Source organism: Balaenoptera acutorostrata, chromosome 7 (assembly GCF_949987535.1).
Source record: "Balaenoptera acutorostrata chromosome 7, mBalAcu1.1, whole genome shotgun sequence".
Classification (NCBI taxonomy): Eukaryota; Metazoa; Chordata; class Mammalia; order Artiodactyla; family Balaenopteridae; genus Balaenoptera; species Balaenoptera acutorostrata.
This window is the reverse complement of record NC_080070.1, coordinates 57,440,841-57,465,917: the sequence shown is the minus strand read 5'-3', so window position 1 is coordinate 57,465,917 and position 25,077 is coordinate 57,440,841. Positions and strand designations below refer to the sequence as shown.

Below are 25,077 nucleotides of genomic sequence, written 5' to 3'. Positions count from 1 at the left end.
TCTTAAAGTGTTGATCACACACACAAAAATAATTTACTTCTCAGACATCCTAAATTAATTTTAATACAGACCAACAGTCCTCCATCACATCAAACAAGGACCTTATTTAGAACTTCATTCAGAAAGTCATTAAACGTAAAGTGATTTAGGCATTTAATAGCTGATTTCCTATAAGTAAAATAGTCAATATCAATACAATCTAATCGAAAAGGATGCAGTATTGAAATATAACAGTCTATAACAGGATAAAGTACTGAAATAAAATTCTAAAACAGTGCTCAAATGTCATTATCTTATTTAACTCACACAAAATAGAAGAATTTTTAATAGATTTGGTTAGAATGATAGGATGAAATCTGAGTCACCAGAGACTCCCTATAAAACATCAAAAATCTTTGACAATATTAGGAAGGGATAAACATATACATAGCTTGTTAAACCAGTATGTCTTATTAAATTAAAATTAATGGGTAAAAGAGAATTTAAGTTTTACTTGATTTTTACATTCACAAAGAAACTGAAAAATAACCATCTTGCCCTTTAAAATTCTAGCTTAGCCACTATGGAAAACAGTATGGAGGTTCCTTAAAAAACTGAAAACAGAGCTACTATATGATCCAGCAATCCTGCTCCCGGGCATGTATCCACAAAAGACAAAAAATTTTAATTTGAAAAGATACATGCACCCCAATGTGCATAGCAGCACAAATTACTATACATAAAATAGATAAAGAACAAAGATTTACTTTATAACACAGGGAACTCTGTTTAATATTTTGTAATAAACCATAATGGAAAATAATCTGAAAAAAAAAAAAAACTAGATCACTTTGCTGTACACCTGAAACTAACACAATATTGTAAATCAACTATACTTCAATAAAAAATAAAAATAAAATTCTAGTTTAAATAATTTCATGTAATAATTTTAAATTAGTGTACCTTGTTATCTGTTGTAATTTCAAGTTGATGCTGAAGTTTTGTAATTTGCTCATTCAATTGGTCAATTTCTACCTCTTTTTCCTGCATTATTTGAGCAAATTTCCCAAATAGTACATGTTGGTCCTGGGTAGAGATAGGATCAGCTTGCTTTATGGCAAATCCCAGTTTCTCCATTTCATCCTAGGAACAAAAAGAACCATCCCAGTTAGATAGGGCATTACATGTGATTTTCGGAACATTCTGTCAATTAACTCTTACCAAACTATAGCATCTAAAACATACAAATGAAAAAAAAAATCAGAGCTATTATATAATTATTGTAAATCAATAATTCTTAAAATGTTTTGATAAAGGTCTCCAACATTTTTCATTTCTGATGAATTCAAATGTTTATGTTGGCTTGAAGATAAATTCCATACAAATCCATCTGCAGCTAATGTTCCTCTTTTAAGTATTATTTAGCAACTGGATTTAGCAAATGCTTAATACCACAACTACTACACAAGACCAAAACAATGAATTATTCAGAGGCAAAGTTTTCCTTAAGTAATTACCTTAAATAATTTGTTTTCTTGTTCAAGTTCTTGTAGGCGGGTGGTAGATTCCTTTTTCTGTATTTCTAATTGCATATGTAGTTGCTGGACTTCTTCATTCTTATTTTCCAGTTCTTCTCTGAACTGTTCTAACTGTTCTTCTAAGTTTGTGATCTTTGATACCAAAATTATCAAAAGGAAAGAGAAAAAACTGTTCATACAAATGTTTATTTGTCAAGAGAGAATGAAGAGTGCTGTACTGGCTCTATAGTATATATGCTTAAAACACGTGAGCCATGAGAATAAAGGAAAGGGGTTTCTCTAAGCCAGATAGATTTAACTGTGTGGTTTCTAGACATTTTCAAACTAAATACCTTTAAACCATCCTGCCCAAAGCAAAGACGAGACCTTCAGAGGAAGGATACAAGGATCCACTTCCTACCTAAAATTATCCTCTGATAAAGCATAAAAGAGTCATGGGAGGAAGGAAAAGAGTCCACATTTTAGATCTTATTTTACGTTAAATTAACTGCTATCAAAAATGCTCAAGAAAGCTGTAGAATTAGGTCAGTTATTTTAGCCACCAAGTGAGATTAGCTCAATTTAGTCCATATTAATACTTAACCCAATGAAAGGTTTGGCAGCCACGTGCCTTATTTGAGCAGAAGAAAGCAGAGGTAGATGCTGAGAGCAAGAGATTCTTAGGTCTGAAATAACAGAAACTTAAAGAGTACGTTAGTAAAACCATTTTAGGAGAAAATTAGAGTGTTCCTATATATAGGACAACTGAAATTCAGCTTATTTCTGAGCACAGATTACCACTAATGGTAAAGCAATTGCTCTTTGATGGTTATGTAGAGACTGAAACTAATGATGAATATTAAGAGTTTGGTTTAATATTTGGGTTTGGTTGAGGAGAGGAACAGTCATTTAGCTCAATGCTTTGTAGCTTCTTAATACATTTTTAATGAATGGATTTTCAAGTGTGTATTTACCTAATGATCAAAATTGCTGCATTAAAAGCAACCTAAGACACAAGAGCAGCATTTAGTGGCAACTGGCTCAGAAAGTACATATAAATCATTTATTACCTTAGAACTTGAAAGGTGGCATATTCTGATTACACACCGATACGTAATCAGAATCATATCTTAGCATTAGCAAGGCAAAAGACCTTCAGAATCATTTAACCTAATATTTCATTAATAGAAATCATACTGATATTAGTAACAATAGCCATCATTTATAGACAATTTACTGTTAGGCACTGCATAAGATGCTTTATATGTATTATTTTTTTAAAAACCCTTTAACAACTTTATGAGATCTTTACTAGGATTATCTCCATTTCAGAGATGAGGAAGGGAGTCACTGAAAGAGGAGCACCTTGACCTGCAGTCACAAGGCTAGTATGTGGAAGCCAGTTTTTGAAACTCAGGAGTTTACCTCTGGAAGCTTACATTCTTAACTATCATTTATCCTGCTTCTAATAACTGATGTCTAAGACATATTTAAATAATTTTCTTTAACACTGATATTAAACTCAGTAGGCACACCTTAAATATAGTTAGTAGTTGTGCATATATAATTATCAGGTTAGTTTGTTGAAAATTGTGATGATTGTATCTTCTTCAAAGTTACCTAATATAATGGTATTTACACTTATCCCTATCTTCTACGACTACATTTGATGACAAGGTATTATTTCAACACTTACATAGATATTTAAGTTCAAAATTGCTGCCTTGCCCTGCCTCACCTGATACTTATTTTCTTTTTTGATAAAACAGTTTATGGTCAAATTCTTAGCCTTAATATTCAAAGAGTGGTCCCTGGAGCAGAAGTAGCCTCACCTGGGAACATGTTAGAAGCACAGATTCTCAAGCCCCACCCCAGACCTACTGAATCAGATTCTTCATTTTAACAAGATCCCCAGGGGATTCATATGCACATTAAAGTTTGAGAAGCACTGGTCTAAAGCACTAACATTCCCATCATAAGTAGCTGAACTTGAGGCATCAAAACAGAGACTTCAATTCCCAAAATGACACTGTAAGGCATTCTCTCCTCTTACTCAGCCAGACTTCAGCTGCAGTCCCTGCTGTCTTATTACTGAGTCTATGACAACCAAAAACCAGAAAAATATTATTAAGGTCTAAAAATAGAATGGTAGCTTTCTGGTTTAACCTTGTTCTATTTAGCTACCAAATGATATCTAGACTGTTTGGATTACATTAATTTGCACCTATTTGTGTTTACTTTTAAGTATTCTTGTCTTTCAAATGTGTGTGTGTGTGTGTGTGTGTGTGTGTGTGTGTATGTATGTATGTATGTATATGTGTGTATACATATCCTAGTTAGATAGGAGATTCCTTGAAGAGCAGTACTGGTTTTACAATTGGACAGTGGTGTTCTACACATAGGAGTTCAATAAATGTTGAATGACAGTCTATAATACTTCTCACCAACAGGGCAAAACATGCCCGGATGTTTTGGCAGTAGAGCATCACAGGGCTCCAGAATCAAAGAAATCGAGGAGGAATTCTTGTTTAACCACTTACTGTGTGACCATGAGCAAGTTCCCTAACCTCTCTTAAGATCTGGTTTACTCATGTGTAAAGTGGAAATATCAATAGAACCTATCCTCAGGGAGAGTGCAAGGGTTAATGACATTAGACGTTTAAAATACTTAGCACTTTCTCGCACAGACTTCAACAAAGTTAACTATTATTATTTACTATTGCCATTTGTAAGCTAGATCTCTTTAACTCTATAAGGAGCTAAAACCTTCACAGAGCTAAAACCTAATTGAAGGCATCTTTTTCTTAAAGAAATTCTTCCTTCTATTTCTCTCCACATTATTCTCCTTCTCTTATACATCCTGTAATTCCTATCTTCTAAGGTTTTCTTCTTTCTATTCATTTTGAATTTCTAAATACTGTAATAAACTTTAAAAAAAAGTTTTACACAAACTTAGGCTATGAGAGTAGTGGGAAGTATCTCAGATATAATGACACAGACATCTTATGTTTATACTGTCAGATATCTGAAAACATTTGCCTAGTACAGGAGAGAACGCTTAAGAAGTTATTTTCATTAAAAGATATATGTTTCAATTTTACATTCCTATCTTTCAGTCTCCAGTTACTGAGTGAGTGGGTTCTGACAGAATACTTGTCACTGTTATTCAAACATGAATAACAGTGACAAGTATTAGTAGACCAACGTTAGCCATCAGTTTAATTCTTTACTCATTCAACATGTCTGCCTCTGTTTCATCTGTAAAAACTGGGAGCTGGTTGACAGAAGCTCTCTAAGGCCTCTTGTAGTTCCAACAACTATGATTCTAAGTAAATGGTAGGCAGTTATTGGATACTAACTTCAAGAAATTAAGGTGTTAAGTAGCGTTAAATAAAATTCAAATGACAATAAAATATAAAATTAGTAAACTTAATCAATTATCCATAATCAATTATCATTGCCTTTGCGACCAGTTTTGGAGTTCCATCTTTTTAGAAAGCAGACAATTTATTTAGTGTAAGGTAAATCTTTAAATGTTAATTCTTTTTGAAACACACAGAAGTGGTTACGTATCAACAAAAATGTTCTGTCTCTCACATAAAAGCCAAAAAACAAAATAAATACGAACCTCTTAGATAAACATTAGTCAGCACTATGTGAAAATGAGAAAATAACTATTCTCATGGAAATGATCCATTAGTCATTTATATAGATGACTTTTTTCTCCTTCAAACTAAAAGTTCTCCAAGCTATAGTTTTAGCTGACATCTAAATCATTCTTCTATTTTTCAAAGCACTCATTAACATTAATATACTGTTTACATTCAATAAATATTTCTTAAAATACATCAAATGTCCTGAGAAAATTATATGGAAAGAGATAAAAATGTAATTAAAAATGTTGAAACATTTAAAATATGGTATAGCTAGACGACATACAGTACAATATGCTTTAGAAAAACTAATGGTAGACAAAGGTTTAAATAATTAGGAATTGGAAAGTACTGCCGTTTTAAAGGTGCATTTTCTGGTTTTTTTTTTTTGGAAAGGGAGGGAGTAGAAAAACATAAAAGAACTTTATAGAATTACTTTATTATTAACCTTTTGTTTTAAGAACATGTTTAGCACACTGTAAAAAGGCACTATTATCTCCCAGGGCAATACAACTTAAAAAAAAACAAAACCCACAGCAAAGTAGCAGTAATTCAAAGCCTATGGTAAGGTCAAGAGGAAGGTACTGCCTCGTGCCCAAACCCTACTATCTCTCTCCACTCTCCTCTTCATTGAATTCATACCTACCAAACCAACCACCTTTTCTGTCCTCAAAACTTCCTCCCGTGTCCAAGCGTTTTTACTTGTCCCCTCTTCTTCATTCCAGTTTATTTGTTCAAATGTTTACTGTCTTCCAAGGTCAACTTAGGCAATAAGCTAGGAAACACTCTAAACTTGGGTTTTAGACCATAAACTTCATTCTAATCAAATGATATTTTCTAAAATAATTCAAGCCACACTTTGTCATTAAAAATAAACTTACCTCTTTTTCCTTTCTGTCTATGGCGTCTCGCTCAGCCTGCAATTGTATTTCTAGGGACAATTCCGCTTTAGCTTCTACAGTTCCAAACTGTTTTCGGTCCTCTACCTTTAAATATATAAGAATTTTCTCAAAATTTCAGACATTAAATCCTGACTATCCATTTTAATTGAAGAAGTAGCAATTCTATTTCTCTAATTAGAAGTAGATAATCTACATTAGTGAATGATCAAAAGTTAGAACATTCAGTCTTGAATGCATTTTATACAAATTAAGACAGGAATTGCTTGACAATCTTACAATTCATTTCTCAGATAAAATGAAGGCTATCCCCTCATCTGCTCCCCTCCCAATTTCCTTATCCTGCTCTTCTTTCATTCATTTTTGCTTTCTGTAGCATAACAGGAACAGATCTCATTGCTTCTTAGTTTGGGGTAAAGCATCAGCCTAAACTGGTGCCTACAGCTTTTTCACTTGGCTATTATTTTACAATCACAAACTTACTGATGGTTAAAAGGGCAATTAATTCTTCTGGTTTAATTAATCTTTCTTTATCAGGACTCAGATATGCAAGGAACATTTGGAGATAAGAATTAACAGAAATGGGGCTTCCGTGGTGGCGCAGTGGTTGAGAACCTGCCTGCCAATGCACGGGACACGGGTTCGAACCCTGGTCTGGGAGGATCCCAAATGCCGCAGAGCAGCTAGGCCCGTGAGCCGCAATTACTGAGCCTGCGCGTCTGAAGCCTGTGCTCCACAACAAGAGAGGCCGCGACAGTGAGAGGCCCGCGCACCGCGATGAAGAGTGGCCCCCACTTGCCGCAACTAGAGAAAGCCCTCGCACAGAAACGAAGACCCAACACAGCCATAAATAAATTTAAAAAAAAAAAAAGAATAAACAGAAATGGTTATGATGTCAGTGAAGACATAAAGATATATACATTATGGAATAATAACAAAGCATCATCAGTGATTTTTTTAATTTAAAAAAACTGATGTTCATGTAACTAAGAGTAATCTGTACTAAAACACTTGATAAAATTAACCCAAAGAAAATGTCACACCTTTTGAAAACTGTCCGTACTCATGAGTAAGGCTTGCTCCAATTCCCTTACTCTGAACTCCAGTTTCTCAATTTCTTCATTACGCTCCTGTATATCCCTCTGAAGCTGCTCTTTAGAGAGCAAAAGCTCACTGCACTTGTCTGTTTTTTCTTTCAGATGATTTGTTAACTGTTCAACCTGGAAATATAATAAGCAAAAACTGTAATGTTAAAAAATGTAAGCATGTTAATAATATATCTTCATTTCAAAAAGGATTTTTAGATGCTATGCTAATTTTATTTTTGATAAGGATAGCGCTATTGTCTCCAACGACAGCACCGTTTTCTGAGTTGATACATCTAAGCAGTACTAGTAAAACAGAAATAATATTGCTTTCACCAAACCTTTTAAAAAAGTTCTCTTAAGACTAAGAGTTTCTCTAGCTAGGAGGAGCAACAATACATTCTTGAATAATGTTGCACTACAAGCTCTAATGGCACAGCCACACCAAAACCTAACAAAGAAAACAAGTTTACAGAGTACTGACTTACATTTATATCTGAGATAAGATGACCTAAAAAACTTTCATGGATTATGTTTTTCTTTCCACAAATGGTTATAGCGATACATATAATAATACAATGGTTCTAAATACCACAGGGATGGGAGGGAATTGGGGACCTTTAATACAGTCACTTGGAAAGCTTTGCAGCCTACAGATTCCACCAGCCCAGAATAGAGATGAGAATGTCAGGTGCTGAGAGGGATTTGTGCACCCTGAAAGTTTCCCTAAGTGATTCTGATATGCAGCACCATTCAAGTGAATGGCTCTGTGATGGAAGGATACAGCAAGGATCAATAAGATAGCTTGTGAAATTAGTTCTAATCAAGTGAAGAGAGAAAGCTTATTTAAAAAAAAGAAATGTGATGGTAAGAAAAAAAGGAATTCTACCTTATTTCAGTGAGATACTTTCAGGAAATTATCTAAAAATGGCACTTATTCCTCAAAACATTAGAAGAAATGCAAGCTGACCTACAATTACAGGTTCAAGGATGACAGTAATAAAGCCTGAGGAGAAACTTTAACAATAAAAGGTGGACTAAGTTTGAAGTGAGGTCAAAGGAAAAGACAATAAAGGAGGTATAGCAAAATGGTACAATATACTGTTACAGTTAGGTTTTTTTTTTTTTTTTTTGATCCTGAAAAAATCAGAAGCTGGGGACTCAGATCTGGCAAAGTAAGGAGAAAACAAATGGATCAATGATTTGGAAGAAAATCAAATACACACATCCTTGTTAGTTTCTTGAAGTTTCATGAATGAGGCAGCTCACTCTTTTTAAATATAAGAAAACAAATAGTAGGAAATGACAGGAAGTTCTAGAGCTTAAATATTCTTTTGAGTGTCAACCAACACACAGCTACTTTTCAAAATCTAAAAATGTTAGGAACAAGATGAATAACTATAAACTCTGTGGGGACTGATAACTTTTCTACTGTTCCAATAGATAAGGCTGTTGTTCTACATCAGTTTCCTTCTATTAAATGAGAATGTAAATAACATTTTATTACAGTGAGTTTATAGGTATTTTATACTTCCTTGGAATTTTTAGGGTTTCAAGAACCTTCTCATATTGAAGTAATATTTAAGTTTCTGATTTTGAAGATTTATATACAATAGAAAGAACTCCTTTTAAGTTTTTTATTATATGCATCTTATTTTACACATAATAGACAAATTATTGTATGGTAGACAGTATCAGTAAAATTCTTACCTCTCTAGTTTGATGTTCACTGATAGGCTGGAATCGAGGTACGACCTTAAGTTGCTGTTCTAGTTTCTGTATTTCCTGTTGGAATACATCTCTCTCGTGTTCTCTATCAATGGCTTGCTCCTGAAGTTTAATAATAATAGTAACTGAAGAAATAATATTTATTGAAGCTATTATTTCCCTTACTTCCCTTTAATTGTAGGCACAGTTTTGTTTGAAGACGAACAACTGATGATCATGGGAATACCCCAAACCAAAAAGGTTTAAAAAGATAACATTTGTTGTATGGTACATAACCTATTACAGCTCTTTAACAAAAATTTAAGCATTTAAATGTTATCTGAAGCACAACACTTTTAAAAATTCAAGTAATGTTAAACACAGAATGAAATAAATATGTTCTTCTTAAAATGAATTTACTTTTTTGGAAGAAAGGAGGAATTCCACTATTAATTTAGTCATTAAACAAAAAAAAGTAGAACAAATTATGTAGTAAATCAATTTCTTTCATTTTAATCTAGGTTTTACACCTAAAATTATAAAATGTGTAAGAATCTTATTCTCTGATCTGTGAAGATAACACATGGCTTAAGTGAAATCCTAAAGAAGAAAATCCATGTGAAATTAGAGACTTAATAGCTTTTTGGAAGAGAGTAATGACAGCATGACAATTGTTCCAGTCCTTTGCTTCCAGGGCACACTTGTTACCTGTGTGTGTATCTTTTATGGGTTAAACAGTGGTGGCCAATTAGCTTTTAGGATCCTAACTTGCTTTGGCTATTGGTTAAGAAAAAGACTAGGACAAACTTCTTAACTATGAATTTGGAAAGGCTAACTGGTAGGGCTTACTCATAATCTGCCTGTACTGCTTTTAATTCTGAAAGCTGCACAGTAAAAATTACTAGAATTTTTACTCGAAATGGTACTTTTCAATTAATTAGTAGATGACACATATAGATGGAAATATTAGAATTTAAGAGTCTCTCCATAATTTAAAATCCACAGCCTAGAAGAGCAGCAAGTAGCATTCCACTGAGAAAATTAATATTAATGTTGAGAATACTTACATCTAAAAATTTTCTCATTTTTTCTAACTGCTTTTCCAGTGCTTGGTTTTGCTGTCTTAAATCCATTAGTTCAGCATTTTTTTCCTGTTCCAGCTCTATAAATCTACTGATTTGTTCCTCGACATCTATTTCTAGAGCTTTCACTTGTTTCTGAAGGTCATCACGTACTTTTTCAGCTTGACACTGTACCTCTAGTTTTTCCTTCATCAGTTTTTCTGTCTCCTGTAGTAATTCTGTTTATAAGTGCAAAAATATACTACATTAAATCACAATTAATGATGTTATGATAGTGAAACCACCCATAACTGTATTCAAATTTTAACTTCATGAAATAAAGGAGCCGAGTTTTACTTCAAACACATGTAAAAAAGGAAAATACTCTTATGAAAATATCAAAATAACATACTCCTATATAAGTAAGCAAGCTAGTATCAATAAAATTGTACAGAATTAACAAAAAGAATATGTCCTGTCACTAAAAACAATATTTTTGTGAAAAGAGCATAGCAAATGACCCCCTCAAAATCCACTTTCACTATAAGGAAAAGAGCAAAGTCTAACCAAATTCAAGCACAGAAACAACTCACCTCAGGCAAAAATCAATTCATTTAAACCCATAAAGTCATTTTTATATGCATACACAATACACACAGAGATCAAATACTGTAGACCTTTAACCAAGGCAAGTAAGAGTTACAGAAAAGAAATACAACTAGAATCAGAATTTCCTGTTAGCCTTACTCCTTATTAGATCCACATTCCTGACTTAGTCTTGCATACTCACATGTACGTGTATCACGGGAAAATTGACAAGTATGAGAGGTAGTGTGGTGTGGTGCTTAAGAGCAAAGGCTGTGGGTTCACATCCTAACTGCCACTTGTCTCTGCGGCACTTAACATGATGTCCTTCAATTTCCTTATATGTAAACTGGGGAGAGTAACAGTACTGATCTCTAAGAGTTATTGTGGAATCAAATGAGTTAATACATGTGAAGAACAGTGCCTAGACTATGGTAAGCACTACATATAAGTGTTAGCCATTATTATTAATATTAATCATACAATAATAAATTACATATAGCAAAGTAGAACAATTCTCTAATGAAGAAAATGGAAGGAATGTTACTCTAGAGTCTTTACATTAACTGGTCTGTCAACACTGTACTCAGGATTAGAAATCTACAGAAAACATCTTTCCTTTTAAAACAATACTGATTTAGATGTTAATATAAACGTTAATCAACCAGAAAGTCTCTTTATTAAATTTCACTGATCCTATTGATACCATCATCTTATATACTTCCTGATTTAGAACAGAGTATTTTGAAAACTCATAGGCTGTAAGAGTTTAATGTATTTGTTAAAGAAAAAAACTTTTAATAAACCAACATTTTCTTTAAAAAACTGAAATGGTCTTCAGCTCTGTGGAATAACAGATATAAGATGATGGTCACTATGAATCTCAGTTGTTAATTCCAAATATAAATATGTATTTTTATTGTAAGAAGAGTTTTTCTGTTGTTAAAGAGAAAAACTGTAAGTATAAAACAAAACAGCAAAATTAGAGATATGTTAGTTGGTTGAAAAATCCAAGGGTCACCCAATGGCCATGCAATTGTATAAACACACCTGCTCCAGGTGCTGCATCGACTGCAGCATCTACTAGTCCTATTAGGAAAGAAAAAACACACACACAGAACAAAAATATGGTAATTTACATGTCTTCTATTTCCTAAAATAGAATAATACACATACACAAAAGAATCAGAAGTAAAAGTTGAAACCACTGATTATTATCATTGGTAACGTTTTCAGATGTATCAGTATTTCTTGAACATTTTACATGTATCACACACATACTTTCCACATTAAAAATTCCAACCCTAAACCTGTGCTAAACAAATTTGAGCAACCAGAAAAACTTCACCATATTACAAAAATGTATGTTGTATCTCTAAATTGATAAAATTCAATTAGTAAAACTACACATTTATAATCTGACTGCATGTGTAATATAAAAGTGAGAAGATATGATTAAAAGGATTTAAAGTTCCACTGTTACAAAGACTGACATTTATTTTTTTTTTTTACCACCAAACAAACTTCAAGATGTTACCTAATGTCTCATTTAAGAAAAGATTAAAGGTTATTTGTAAACTTATTTATTCTTTGAAGTCCTGCTTATATTAAACTAGATGTCAGCCTGCTTCTAAGAGCCAGTGACCTTTTCAATCTATTATCTTGCAGGCTGAAATCCACCTCACCTGCTCACTACTAGTGCAGGTCAGTGCTCTTATTTAGTTAATCCAAGTATACATTTTGCTGCCTTTCTGCAATTAAAAGAACTAAATCTTACACAGTTTAAAAAATATCCTGCCTCATTATATGCAGCTTTCTCTTTAGGCAGAGGTTTGAGGATAAATGAAGAATTATCTTTTTCTGTCAAAATATGCCAAAGGAGAAAGAAAAAAAATTTGATTCCACATGGTTGGCTAATAAGACAATTACCAATAAGGTAGATTTTCTTATTATTTTTCAATCCCTATATAAAATATATAAATAATGGCACTGAAAGGGGGAAAAAAAGCCATCTTGAACTTTTCAGGAATGTTTCATATAAAGTCTAAAAATACATACGCTGTTCAACTGGGCCTGCCTCAGCTTTCATAGCTTCCTTCTGCCTCGACAGTAATTCTCTTTCTTCTTGGATCTGCTGTTGTTCTGCTTCTAATTCTTGCAATCTATTACCTGCACATAACAACTCTTGCTCAAGACGATCTATTATATCAGTTTTTTCCTGAATTTGCCTTTCAAAGAGCGTTTTTTCATCTGCATAGCCATCAATGACACCTATAAAATAAAATTAACAAGGAATGTAATTATTATTTCAAGTTTTACCATTATACTTATATAAATAATAAAAGGTGTTCTGTTAGCAAAGTTTAAATCATTCCAACCTATTGAGTCTTAAATGAATTTGCTGCTGATGATAGCAGTAACTATGGTATGTTCAATACAGCCTTTTCTTATTAAATATGTGTCTAAATAAGAAATTCCTCTGAATTTTCTATTATTTGTTATGCTAATGTATCACATCATGTAGGTATAACACACTTTATTAAACGGATATAAACAGATAGGTTCCTGGAAAGCTTAATATAAATCAGATGCTTGTGAACTGAATCACATTTTAAATATACTAGAGAAAGTTGATATTTTAAGTGATTCTAGAAGGCCAACACCCACAACAGCACGGTAGGATATAAACAGCATGGAGCTTTACAGGCTTAAAGCCTGGAATCACAATTTCATGGTGACTGAACAATTTATTAGCATCTCTTTGCTCCAGTTTCCTCATCTTTAAATTATAACAGTTGTCTTAGGATGGTGGGATTATGGTAACAATTCACTATCGTTCATTTCTGTATTTTCTAAAATTTTAAATACTTTCTATAATTCTACTAAGTACTTTTTATAATTAAAAATATATATATAGTTTTAAAAACTGCTTAGAAGAATTCTGAAGACAAACTATAACTACTTTTCAATGGGCATTTGAAATTAAAAGTAGACTGGTGGTTTCCAAACCTGGCTTGCACCACAATTTATTTTTAGACTTGAAATTTCTCCACCCTCAGTTGCCAATGGCAGGGTGCTCACCCTCAGCCTTACTGAGCTCCACAGCCAGCTGTTCTCTGGCCCTGCACTCCTCATGAAGGCGCTCTCGAAGTTCTTCTTGGCACTTAAGGGACTCTGTCACTTCTTGTTTCTGTCTAAATGACTCACGCATCAATTCTGTCTGTGTAACTTTCGCATGTTCCAGCTAAACAAAGAGGCAAAGTAGACGTGAAGGAAGACAAAGTGTTAAGAATACCAGTGTCATTCCCCATTAAAGCTTAAAAAAAAAAAAAAAAAAAAAAGAATTTTAACTGAAAATAAAGATACACTGTTGAATTGTAGTCATTTAATATTTCTAGTGCATACTAGTACTAGTAGGTAGGGTAAATCAGTAGATAAGTAGATTAGCTGTGTATAACTTTCCGTAAGATATGTATTCTAATTTTATTGAACAAAAAAAAAAAAGCTTCTTTTGAAAATAAACCACTTTACATCACTAGATCTGTATGCTATCATATGAAGAGAGATATAAAACTAATAATACACAGGCCCTTTTTGTATTTGGTAAAGAATTTTATGTAACTATGTGTTCTATGATAAGCTTTATGTTTTCTGTATTTAACATTTATTGACTGCGACTCCTACTGTACACTGTGGGGAACTAATAATAAATGATTAATGCAATGTCATCAATGAATAAAATCATAGTGGCACAAAAAAATGAAGTTTAACCCATATTTTGACTAAAAGCTTTATACTTCTGTCCATTTGTGAAACATCTACAAGACTCTAAATGAATATTCAGTTTATTTTCAAAACCTTAGAATACAGAGGCATTATCTATAAACACAGCCTCCTTAAAATGCTGTCATTGGCATATACTGACCACATTCTTAAACAATTTTTAAGATGACAGTCAAGTACAGGCTCAAGGCCAAAGCGCTCAAAAACAGTGATCATTGCTTTAATAATAAGCTTTAATATATGCCCATTTCTTTTATGAATAAAATGAAAAATAGAAGTATTAACAATTACTGCATGAAACTGCAGAAAAGCACTATCTCTGCTTTAGTTTTCTGGGCTTCTTACTGCTAGCACCTGCTTTATCTGTTTTTATTAAAACAACTACATGGGGAAAAATTGAGCTCAAACGTTTCTGGTATTTAATATCAACACCATTACATTTAAAAAAAATTTACCATAGCATTTTAAAATTTACCATAGCAAAGAGATTTTAGAGTTACTAAGTAAAGCTTTCTGTGGTACCATTTTGTGGTTGGATAAATCAGTATCTCACATATCTATTGTGCAATTATTCTTGTTTTAATAAGATGTTTTAAATATCATTCGCAACCCATTACTTGAAAATAATATGCATACACATTTAAGACTCATAATGGAAAATTAAGCACATATTTTAATCACAAAATATTTCCTAAAATATCTGTAATAATATGTTGTTACCTCAACAAAGATAAAACTTTTTATATATTTTTACTTTTGACTGACAAAAGACTATTTTCCTTTAAATGTGGATAACCAGTATACATTAATTTTTAAAATTAAAAAATGACCATAAAACATGAACTAATTTATAAAAAGCCCTCTCCTGAACTTAGTCACAGCCTATATTTTAAAAATAAATCAACTGCTTTCACATGTCCACATGTAATTTTTTTTCTGTACATTGTAAAATGTTTGCCTGAAATATATGAACGCTCTAAAAGAGTTCATAGCTCTAATTAGGATATGAGTTTTTTTTTCCTTTTTCAAATTTACTGTACAAATACAACAATGCACTTACAACAAAATAAACACTTGCTTTAGATAAGAAAAATAAGTCAGCTTCTATATTCTATTTTCTGACAAGATCTAAACCTGCCCTAAGATGCATTTAAATATTACTATAGGCTTCCCTGGTGGCGCAGTGGTTGAGAATCTGCCTGCCAATGCAGGGGACACAGGTTCGAGCCCTGGTCTGGGAAGATCCCACATGCTGCGGAGCAGCTAGGCCCGTGAGCCACAACTACTGAGCCTGCGCGTCTGGAGCCTGTGCTCCGCAACAAGAGAGGCTGCGATAGTGAGAGGCCCGCGCACCACGATGAAGAGTGGCCCCTGCTCGCCGCAACTGGAGAAAGCCCTCGCACAGAAACGAAGACCCAACACAGCCATAAATAAATAATAAATAAATAAATAAATAAATGTCCATTTCAATCCAAAAAAAAAAAAATTAAAAAAATTAAAAAAAAAATATTACTATAAAACCACAAGAAATAACTTCAGTTTTACAAAGCAAAACAAAAAAGTTGGGACTCAAATACAGTACCTCTAGGAAACAATTTCACTTATTATAGAAGATAGCACCCACATTTATTGGAATAAGAGATTCCTTCAAATATTTATTTAAATACATTATACTTAAAAAAACCTCTTCCATCTAGTTAAGGTACAGTTTATTCCTAATATTTATATAATACCTATAACCTAATACTTAATAATGTATAATATATAAAGATATTCAATATTTTCACATAATTTAATAAACTTACTACATAAAAGTATGTATAATTAGTAAATAATCTGTCACTTTAATATAAAAGCTTAAGGGGAGGTAACAAATCTATTCTGAAAGCATCTGTCTTGTTAAATACTAGCTAGTACATATAATTAAAGCCATGAAAGTCACAAAAAGTGGCAAATAACATACTGAGTAACTTGTAGTGAATCATTCACAACATTTAAGTGTCAAATGAACCTGAAATACTAACTATGCTAAATACCCTTAACACTGCTTATAACATACATTTCACATAAAAAGCAGAAAAAGGTATTTCCTCATAGGGTTAGCAGGCATATTAAAAATAAGCTCCTTAGGGAGTTAGCAAAAAAACTGAAATAAGAATCCAGGTTTCCGGGGCTTCCCTGGTGGCGCAGTGGTTGAGAATCTGCCTGCCAATGAAGGGGACACGGGTTCGAGCCCTGGTCTGGGAAGATCCCACATGCCGCGGAGCAACTAGGCCCGTGAGCCACAACTACTGAGCCTGCGCGTCTGGAGCCTGTGCTCCGCAACAACAGAGGCCACGAAAGTGAGAGGCCCGCGCACCGTGATGAAGAGTGGCCCCCGCTTGCCACAACTAGAGAAAGCCCTCACAGAAACAAAAACCCAACAGAGCCAAAAATAAATTAAAAAAAAAAAAAAAAAAAAGAATCCAGGTTTCCTTTTTTCTTTTCCGGAACTACAGGTAATATGCCATATGATTGTAAACATTTCCTAATTGGCTCAATGACAGTTCACTTAGCTGTTTTAGGTATGACAACGCTTATTCCTTCAAATATAATCACTCCATTTTTACTCAGGATTGGCATCATAAACATATAGAAGTAAGATTCTTAAGGACAAGCAGGATCTTTTTAAACAGCTTGCCTGGCATGGGAGAACTGAAATATTATCTCATTCTGCTTTCTGGAATGAAAAACGTAGCCAAGTTGGGGCTTGTGGACAAAATTTAGCCCTTCAATACATTAATCATTACAGGATGAATGAGTAGTAACACACCAAACAAGAAGAAAACAAGATTCTATTCCATTTACCCTTACCAAAGACATTTAAAGTTCATTTCTCATTACAGTTTTAAACTAAATGTATAAAAAACTGAAAGCATAAAATAAAACTATAAAAAACCAAATTTTTATACTTACTGAATAAGGAGGGGTAGGCAGGGAAATTTTGGAAATAAGCTTTAATATATGCCCATTTCTTTTATGAATAAAATGAAAAATAGAAGTATTAACAATTACTGAGTTAGTTTCATCCAAATGTTCACACAGAGGAAAAGGATGTGGTAAAGGCACACGAGATTCAACCTCATAAACGTCTTCATCTTCTTCTTCCAACCACGAGCCACTAAGTTTGACAGTTGCCAAATAGGTCCTGTAAGAATCCATTCTAGAAGTTGTAGCTGCTAATTTTCCTCATTTGCTGTACCAGTTTTTCCACTACACTAAAAAAGTTCTGTTTAGTTTATTAAGATATACCATAGCAGTATGAAAATTTCTCCTTAGCACTACCAAATAAACACTATAAAATTAATTCATACAACTAAACAACAAAAGAAAAAACCCACAAACTTAAAAAAAACTAGATCTCCATCAGTCTTCATCAAAAAAACCAGAACAAAACAAAAACAAAAAAACAAAACTAAAAGCAAGCAAACACGTTTTTAATTAGAATAATTACTAAATTGTTGAAAAATGGAAGACTAAAAATATAAATATCTAATTAGCTAAGCAATAAAACTGCTTCCGGTATCAAAATATGTCTGTGTAAATAAAAGCCTTCCAAGCAGAACCTGGTAGGGAAAGTCAAGTTTTCAGTCTCCATAGTAGCAGTCTTAAAAAACGTAGTTGCAACATTATTTCCCTTGTTCTTGCTGCTTCACAACCTGCTCTTCTGAACTGAGCTATTCAAATAGCCTCTCATGCTGAGCCAAAGAATTCTAGCCAGTGTCCCTGGGGAAAGGTCAGAACAGAGGGTGTGATTTAATGTCTTTACCTATAGGTACACTGACAGGTGGAATCTGAATTTATACACCCACAAAAAAGCCTGCCTAACAGGATCCAAGTTCCACGTCAGAGCTCTGAAAAGGATATCTAGATAAGTTTATAATGCTTCTAAGATAAGCTGGTGTTTTTCCATTCCATTAAAAAAATTGTTTTAATTTAAAAATGTGAAAACAAGTAGGTTTGAGTCCACATTACCACTTAGTTCTTCAACTATATCCAATAATCATAACTATTTCTGGAAAACTAAGTATTTCTTTTTGATATTTCCTTAAAATAATACTCATTCTTTTGAGTAGTCATTAAAACTAAACATAGTTTATGTAACTAAACATACATAGTTTATAACATCAGTTATAAACTATTTCCACACTGAATTGTTTACAGAGTAATTCTTAAGGAAAAAAAAACCCTCTTTTTAAAAGCTGCATTGTATATAATAATTGGTAATTATACCACTTAAGGTATCCTATGAACTCTGACTAAAACTTAAAAGCACAAGTGGTGTATAATGGCCTTTTGGTAGCTCCAGAAACCTCGGCACTAGTGAATAAAACAGCTTCTCAGAATTTAAAATATGAACAACATACTTTTTAATATTAAAAATCCTCAATAGTGAAAGTTGTTTTAAATAAATGAAAAAATCTTTCATTGTGGTGTCTTTTCTCTACCCAGTAACTAAATATCCTTAACTCACAAAACCTTTATCTACTATGGAAAAACCCACACTAAAGCAAGCACATCAACAAAAATCAATTTTATAGCCACTTTCACTATACAAAATATCTTTAGAGGAGTCAATACTCAAACCCTTCACAGTAAGTTAACAATTAGGGCAGAGAAAATAAGATTTTCTACAGAAAGCTCAGAATCTACAGGGATATGGTTTGGGGTAGCGGAGGGGCAGCTGCTTCCTAGAATTCTGGACTAGGCAATGACAAATTTCTGTTTATTATGGTTTCTTATGTGACGCCTCCAGTTAGTTTGTGAAAACATCATAACATCTGTACAAGATGGAGATCTAAACACACCACTGGCGCAGCTAAATTTGACTTTACTGGGGCTTCAGCAGATACAAAATCATCAACATCCTAGATGTTCAGCTTCATGAACTGGCTGGACCCATGTTCAGCATATCAAACACCTCTCAACATACTCTTTCTCAGCTCCCTCTGAGAATAACAGTTTATTTTCATAAGCTGGTGTCCAATTTCTCTTATTTGAAGCAAAAACAAAACCCTGAAATAAGACATATCCCTTTATAAATAGAAACATTTAGGTCAAGCCAAGAACTAACGACAAAGAAAAGAGAAAACTAGGAGGAAAAGACTCAAAAAAGCCGCAGATTAAGATGACTTAGAATGGGGCAAACAGCCCTCATAACAGTACATTAACTGATGGCATACTATATTAATTGATGTTCAGAAAGGTGACCCTGAATTAAAATAATTCAAATGATAGTCTATTTTTCCCTACATTTGAAAGCATGTAAAACCTGTGTTTATCCATGTAAAACAAAAATTTATAAGTAAGGTATACCCCCTTATAACCAGGAACATAAGTCAAGGTTAAGAAACTAACCACAAAGAAAACAGTAAAATTAAAGGGAGAAAAGACTCAAAACAGCAGTAAACACGATTTAAGATAGGGGCAAATAGCTCTCCCCAAAACAGCATATTAACTGATGGTATATTATATATATTGATGTCCAGATAGATTACTTTGAATTGGAATAATTCAAATTATATATTTTTTTTAATTTTAGAAAGCACATAAAACTCTCTGCAATCAATAACAGTTAAAATAATTTCAATTTTTTAGAGGACACCCTTTTAATTATCCAGACTAGCTCATTATCCCCTGGTTTCAGATAATCAAGATTTTAATGTATATTTGAAAGCTATTAATTTGCGGTATAGAGTTACGTTTAGCTTTACTTTAATTGTACAATGTCAAACTATTTAACCTTTTCCCCAGAAATATTTCCCCCAACTTGTAAACCACTTCTGTTGCTCTCTTTTGTATTTTGATTTATTTTTTATTTTTTTAAGTTACTTAATAGACTGAATCCTGGCTACAATACCCTGACAGAGCCCTGGTGCTTATAATACACACACTGGGAGGAACACCTAATGGCAAATGTATTTCAACACTTTATTAAGGTTTATGCTTTATTTTTATTTTTTTAATAAATTTATTTATTTTTTACTTATTTATTTTTGGCTGTGCTGGGTCTTCATTGCTGCACGCAGGCTTTCTCTAGTTGCGGCGAGTGGGGGGCTACTCTTCATTGTGGTGCGCGGGCTTCTCATTGCAGTGGCTTCTCTTGTTGTGGATCACGGGCTATAGGTGCGCGGGCTTCAGTAGTTGTGGCACGCGGGCTCAGTAGTTGTGGCTCGCGGGCTCTAGAGCGCAGGCTCAGTAGTTGTGGCCCACGGGCTTAGTTGCTCCGTGGCATGTGGGATCTTCCTGGACCAGGGCTCGAACCTGTGTCCCCTGCATTGGCAGGTGGATTCTTAACCACTGTGCTACCAGGGAAGCCCACAGTTTATGTTTTAAAACACAACAATGACAAAACAGAATCTTAACTTACAGTACTACTGTTTCATCCTCATAAAAAGGCTCCCTCTTGGAGAAAATATAGAAAAGTACCTTAAGTTCCATTAATCTAAAAAATGATTATTAATAAATTCATGAGATGGGCTTCCCTGGTGGCGCAGTGGTTGAGAATCTGCCTGCTAATGCAGGGGACACGGGTTCGAGCCCTGGTCTGGGAGGATCCCACATGCCGCGGAGCAGCTGGGCCCGTGAGCCACAACTACTGAGCCTGCGCGTCTGGAGCCTGTGCCCCGCAACGGGAGGGGCCGCGATAGTGAAAGGCCCGCGCACCGCGATGAAGAGCGGTCCCCGCACCGCGATGAAGAGTGGCCCCCACTTGCCGTAACCAGAGAAAGCCCTCGCAAGAACCGAAGACCCAACACAGCCAAAAATAAATATAAATAAATAAATAAAGTAGCTATAAAAAATAATAATAATAATAATAATAATAATAATAACAATAACTATAATTCATTGGAATCTATTAAAAAAAAATAAATAAATAAATTCATGAGAGTTGCCTATAATAAAAATCATTTCTTCAGGAGTAAATTCCTCATTCACTGTTCTCTTCTAACGCCTGAAAGAATCTCTTGGTAAATAATCTCCTATGGCTCTAAACAGTACCTCTGGATTCTGGAAAACTTTAATTGCTAAAACACTACTTCCCACATAACAGACTGATTCCTATTTCTACCTGTCCCAAGAATCCAGAATCTGAAACAGGGACTTCCCTGGTGGCACAGTGGTTAAGAATCCGCCTGCCAATGCAGGGGACACAGGTTCAATCCCTGGTCCAGGAAGATCCCACATGCCGCGGAGCAACTAAGCCCGTGCGCCACAACTACTGAGCCTGCGCTCTAGAGCCCGCGAGCCACAACTACTGAGCCTGCGCTCTAGAGCCCGCGAGCCACAACTACTGAGCCTGTGCGCCACAACTACTGAAGCCCGCGCACCTAGAGCTCGTGCTCCACAACAAGAGAAGCCACTGCAATGAGCTCGTGCACCACAACGAAGAGTAGCCCCACCCCCGACTCTCCACACTAGAGAAAAGCCCCTGCACCGCAAAGCAGCCAAAAAAAAAAAAAAGAAAGAAAGAGAAAGAATCTAAAACCACACTCTCAAAGATAAAACTTCTCTGCAGAACCACAAAGACACTACTTAATAAAGATAATGTTAAAGAGATTAACTTTCTAAGGGCTTGAGACTAGACTCTCAGTAATTTTACTCCTATTCCAACAAAAGCCATCCCAACCAATAGGAAACTGCAATAGGTTGAATACAAGCCTGAATATATTCAATATTTATAGCAGCCTGTCTCAGCAAAAGAGAAGTAAAATCCATCAGAGTAAATGTATTATTATATGGATTTGGACATGCCATTGGGTAAATCACTTATGAAATCAAATACATAAAGTAAAATACTCATAAAAGATATTATGAAATCAGGCTATAAAGGCAGATACCCTGATACTTAGTAAAGAAAACGCTTACTAATTCTTTTATTAAAGCAAGATGCATCTACGGCACCTAAAGCAGCCTCTAAACTTAAAACTAAGTACAAGACTTAATCATGATGTCCCACTACAATTATATAACATATAAAACCAAACCAGTAAAAAAAAAAAAAAAAAAAGGAAAGAAAGAACCTTGATTATTTGACAGTATTTACTTAGACTACAGGGCCTTTTCAATGAAACTCCTCCCCAACCCCAAACAAAAGCCCACAATCACTGGCAATAATTTCTCTGACCAATCTTAAAGGAGGCAGAGTCTCTCTGATCCAAAGGCCACACCTTCCACTTGTGTTCCAGATTCCACCCTCACCTACCCCACGGATCTGGCTCCACAAAGCCCATCCCCTCTGATGTGCATCTTCAACTTTTCCATTGCTACTCAATATAAACACCTGAATCTTAAAAAAAGCATTCTCCCCCTTTCAAGCTAACGGTCTCCTGTTTTCTTCATGGCCAGGTATCATGAAATTGCTGTCTCTATTTCTTCAACTCTATTTCTGTAAATGTCTGAATTTTGAATTTCTCCTCTATCAATCCATGAAACTGTTCTCATCAAGGTCACTGATGACACCTATACTGAAATATCCAATGGACACTAAATCCTCAGCATCCGTTACCTTTCCATGGTATCTGACACTTACGGAAAATCACTCCTCATCTGGCTTTTATGATACTATTCTCTTGATTTTCCTCTCTCATTCTCAATATCTTTTGTAGACTTATCTACCTTTATTCTCTTTTAAATCTCAGCACTCTACCAGTACAAAAAATTAGCTCTGTACACTCTCGAAAACCATGGTTTCCAATGTCTTTAAAATGATGACAACTTCCAATCTAGTTTCCCAAACTCTAGACTCTAGGGAATATCTTCTCCCTCTATGCATTTCAAACTCAGATTACCTAAAACTGAACTCACTATTCACTTCTTTTGCACCCCCCATCTCAGTAAGGGAAATACACCAACAACTTAGTTGGTCAAGGATTCACGTGTGGTTTCCTCGCCCCTTCCTTACCCCCTACATTCAATGTCACACGAACTTCTATCAAATTCAACTTCTACAAGTTTTAAAATCACTTCCCTCTTGCCCTAACTTGATTTCTATCCCTTTTCACTGGAATATTTTAAGAGTCTCCTGTTTCTGCACATTCAGCATCTCTCCTCACTATTTTCCTGCCCATATATCCACCCCACTGTTGCCAGAGGAATTCTCTCTAAAACACAAATTTGATATTATTATTATTTTCTACCAAAAATATTTCAATGCCTCCCCACACTTTTCAGCATAAAGTTAAAACTCCTTAACTAAGCCCTCAAGGGACTATGTGCTAACCACTGCTATCCTTCTACCCTCTGTTCCCCACATTCCACCCTGGATGTTTAAAACACAAAACTACCCAGTATCCTCAAACACATCATGCTGGTTTATACCAACATGCTATGCCATTTGCCACAAATTTTCTTCTTGACCCACCCACTTAGTTTCTACTTGTCTTGTAAGTCTTTACCTAAAAGACTCATTTTCCCTCTCATTTTCTCTTGAATTATGCTTTCATCTCCATTACTTCACTGAAACTGCTCTTGTAAAGTAACCAATGACACGCCCCCCCCACCCCTACCGCACACCTCCCAGATTTCAAAATCTACTCCTCAGGCTATAACATGACCTGTCAGCAGTAACTGACAGAATGATTCACTCCTTTCATTTTCAAAGGGCAGAAAAAGTGGCAGTTAAGAGCGTGGACCCTGAAGCCAGACTGCCTGGATTCAAATTCTAATTTACACCTAACTTATAAGCCTGGGCAAGTTCTCCAACTGATTTCTTTGCTTCTGTCCTGCACCCCTCCATCCCCCCAGTCTATATTTAACAAGGTGGTCAAAGTGATCCTTTTGATAAATGTAAGTTACATCAGTTGCTGAAAAATCTCTAATGACACAGAGCTGGAAACAATCTGTATGTCCTTTAGATAAACAAACAGGTGCATCCATTCAATGGACTACCCCTCAGCTCTAAAAAGAAACAAAGTATTAACACACATAGATGAATCTTATATGTATTTTGTTAAGACAATGAAACCAGACCCAAAATAATGCATAATGTATGATTTCATTAATGACAATCTGGAAAAGACAAAACTATAGGGACAGAAAGCAGCTAGTGATTTTCAAGGGCAGGAGGTGGAGGAGGGGCTGACTATAAAAGAACAGAGCAGCACCAGGGAATTTTGGGGTGATGGAAATGTTCTGTATTATGATTGTGGTGGTAGACACATAACTCTATGCATCTGTCACAACCAAAAGAACTGTCTACGCACAAATGAAATTTACTGTATGTAAATTTTAAAAAATTAACCAAAGTGTGGGGGAACCCAAAATGGAATAAAAACTATAATAAATAATTCTTATTGTATTAAAAGTGAATAACAAAACCACACTAAAGGCGTGGGGAGAAGAGTTAACCTATGATACTTTGAAAAACAGTATTTTGATTGTATACTGTAAGGCTAAAGACCAAAAACTACTGTACTCTAGTTAGTAAATTTGTTTTTCACAGGGATATAGGTTAGCAACTGTAAAATTACTTTATGGGTATATATGGGTATGAAATTACTTTATGGGTATAAATGGTTAACAAATAAATAAAACTACTGTAGATTATGAGAGCCTTGTTTCTCGCCTTTGGAGAACAAAGTTACAAAGGAGAGGGGAAAGGGGAGAAAGAATGCTGTGGTACTAGATGGGAATTGGAGGTATCGATATGAAATTATATTTCTATGATATATACAATATAGAAATAAATATATATGCAAGGGTTAATATACTACATATATTTTCAAACTGTCTGCTGAGAGGACCAAAACACCTTAGTTAACAATAAG

General features: G+C 34.4%; 1 protein-coding gene across 14 annotated transcripts in view; it reads right to left on the bottom strand.

Annotated features, from left to right (window-relative positions):
- Positions 1 to 25,077, bottom strand: part of AKAP9 (A-kinase anchoring protein 9) — a 153,911-nt gene that overhangs the window by 29,958 nt on the left and 98,876 nt on the right. For 9 of the 14 annotated variants that reach the window (XM_057549560.1, XM_057549558.1, XM_057549563.1 and 6 more), the window contains 9 exons: positions 13,568 to 13,730; positions 12,545 to 12,757; positions 11,537 to 11,575; positions 9,908 to 10,140; positions 8,844 to 8,963; positions 7,092 to 7,268; positions 6,031 to 6,135; positions 1,497 to 1,649; positions 943 to 1,122 (listed from right to left, as the gene is read on the bottom strand). In XM_057549560.1, coding sequence (XP_057405543.1) covers positions 943 to 1,122; positions 1,497 to 1,649; positions 6,031 to 6,135; positions 7,092 to 7,268; positions 8,844 to 8,963; positions 9,908 to 10,140; positions 11,537 to 11,575; positions 12,545 to 12,757; positions 13,568 to 13,730 — 1,383 coding nt within the window. The remainder of the gene's footprint in view (positions 1 to 942; positions 1,123 to 1,496; positions 1,650 to 6,030; positions 6,136 to 7,091; positions 7,269 to 8,843; positions 8,964 to 9,907; positions 10,141 to 11,536; positions 11,576 to 12,544; positions 12,758 to 13,567; positions 13,731 to 25,077) is intronic. The other 5 variants (XM_057549564.1, XM_057549567.1, XM_057549568.1 and 2 more) reach the window with 2 other exon arrangements.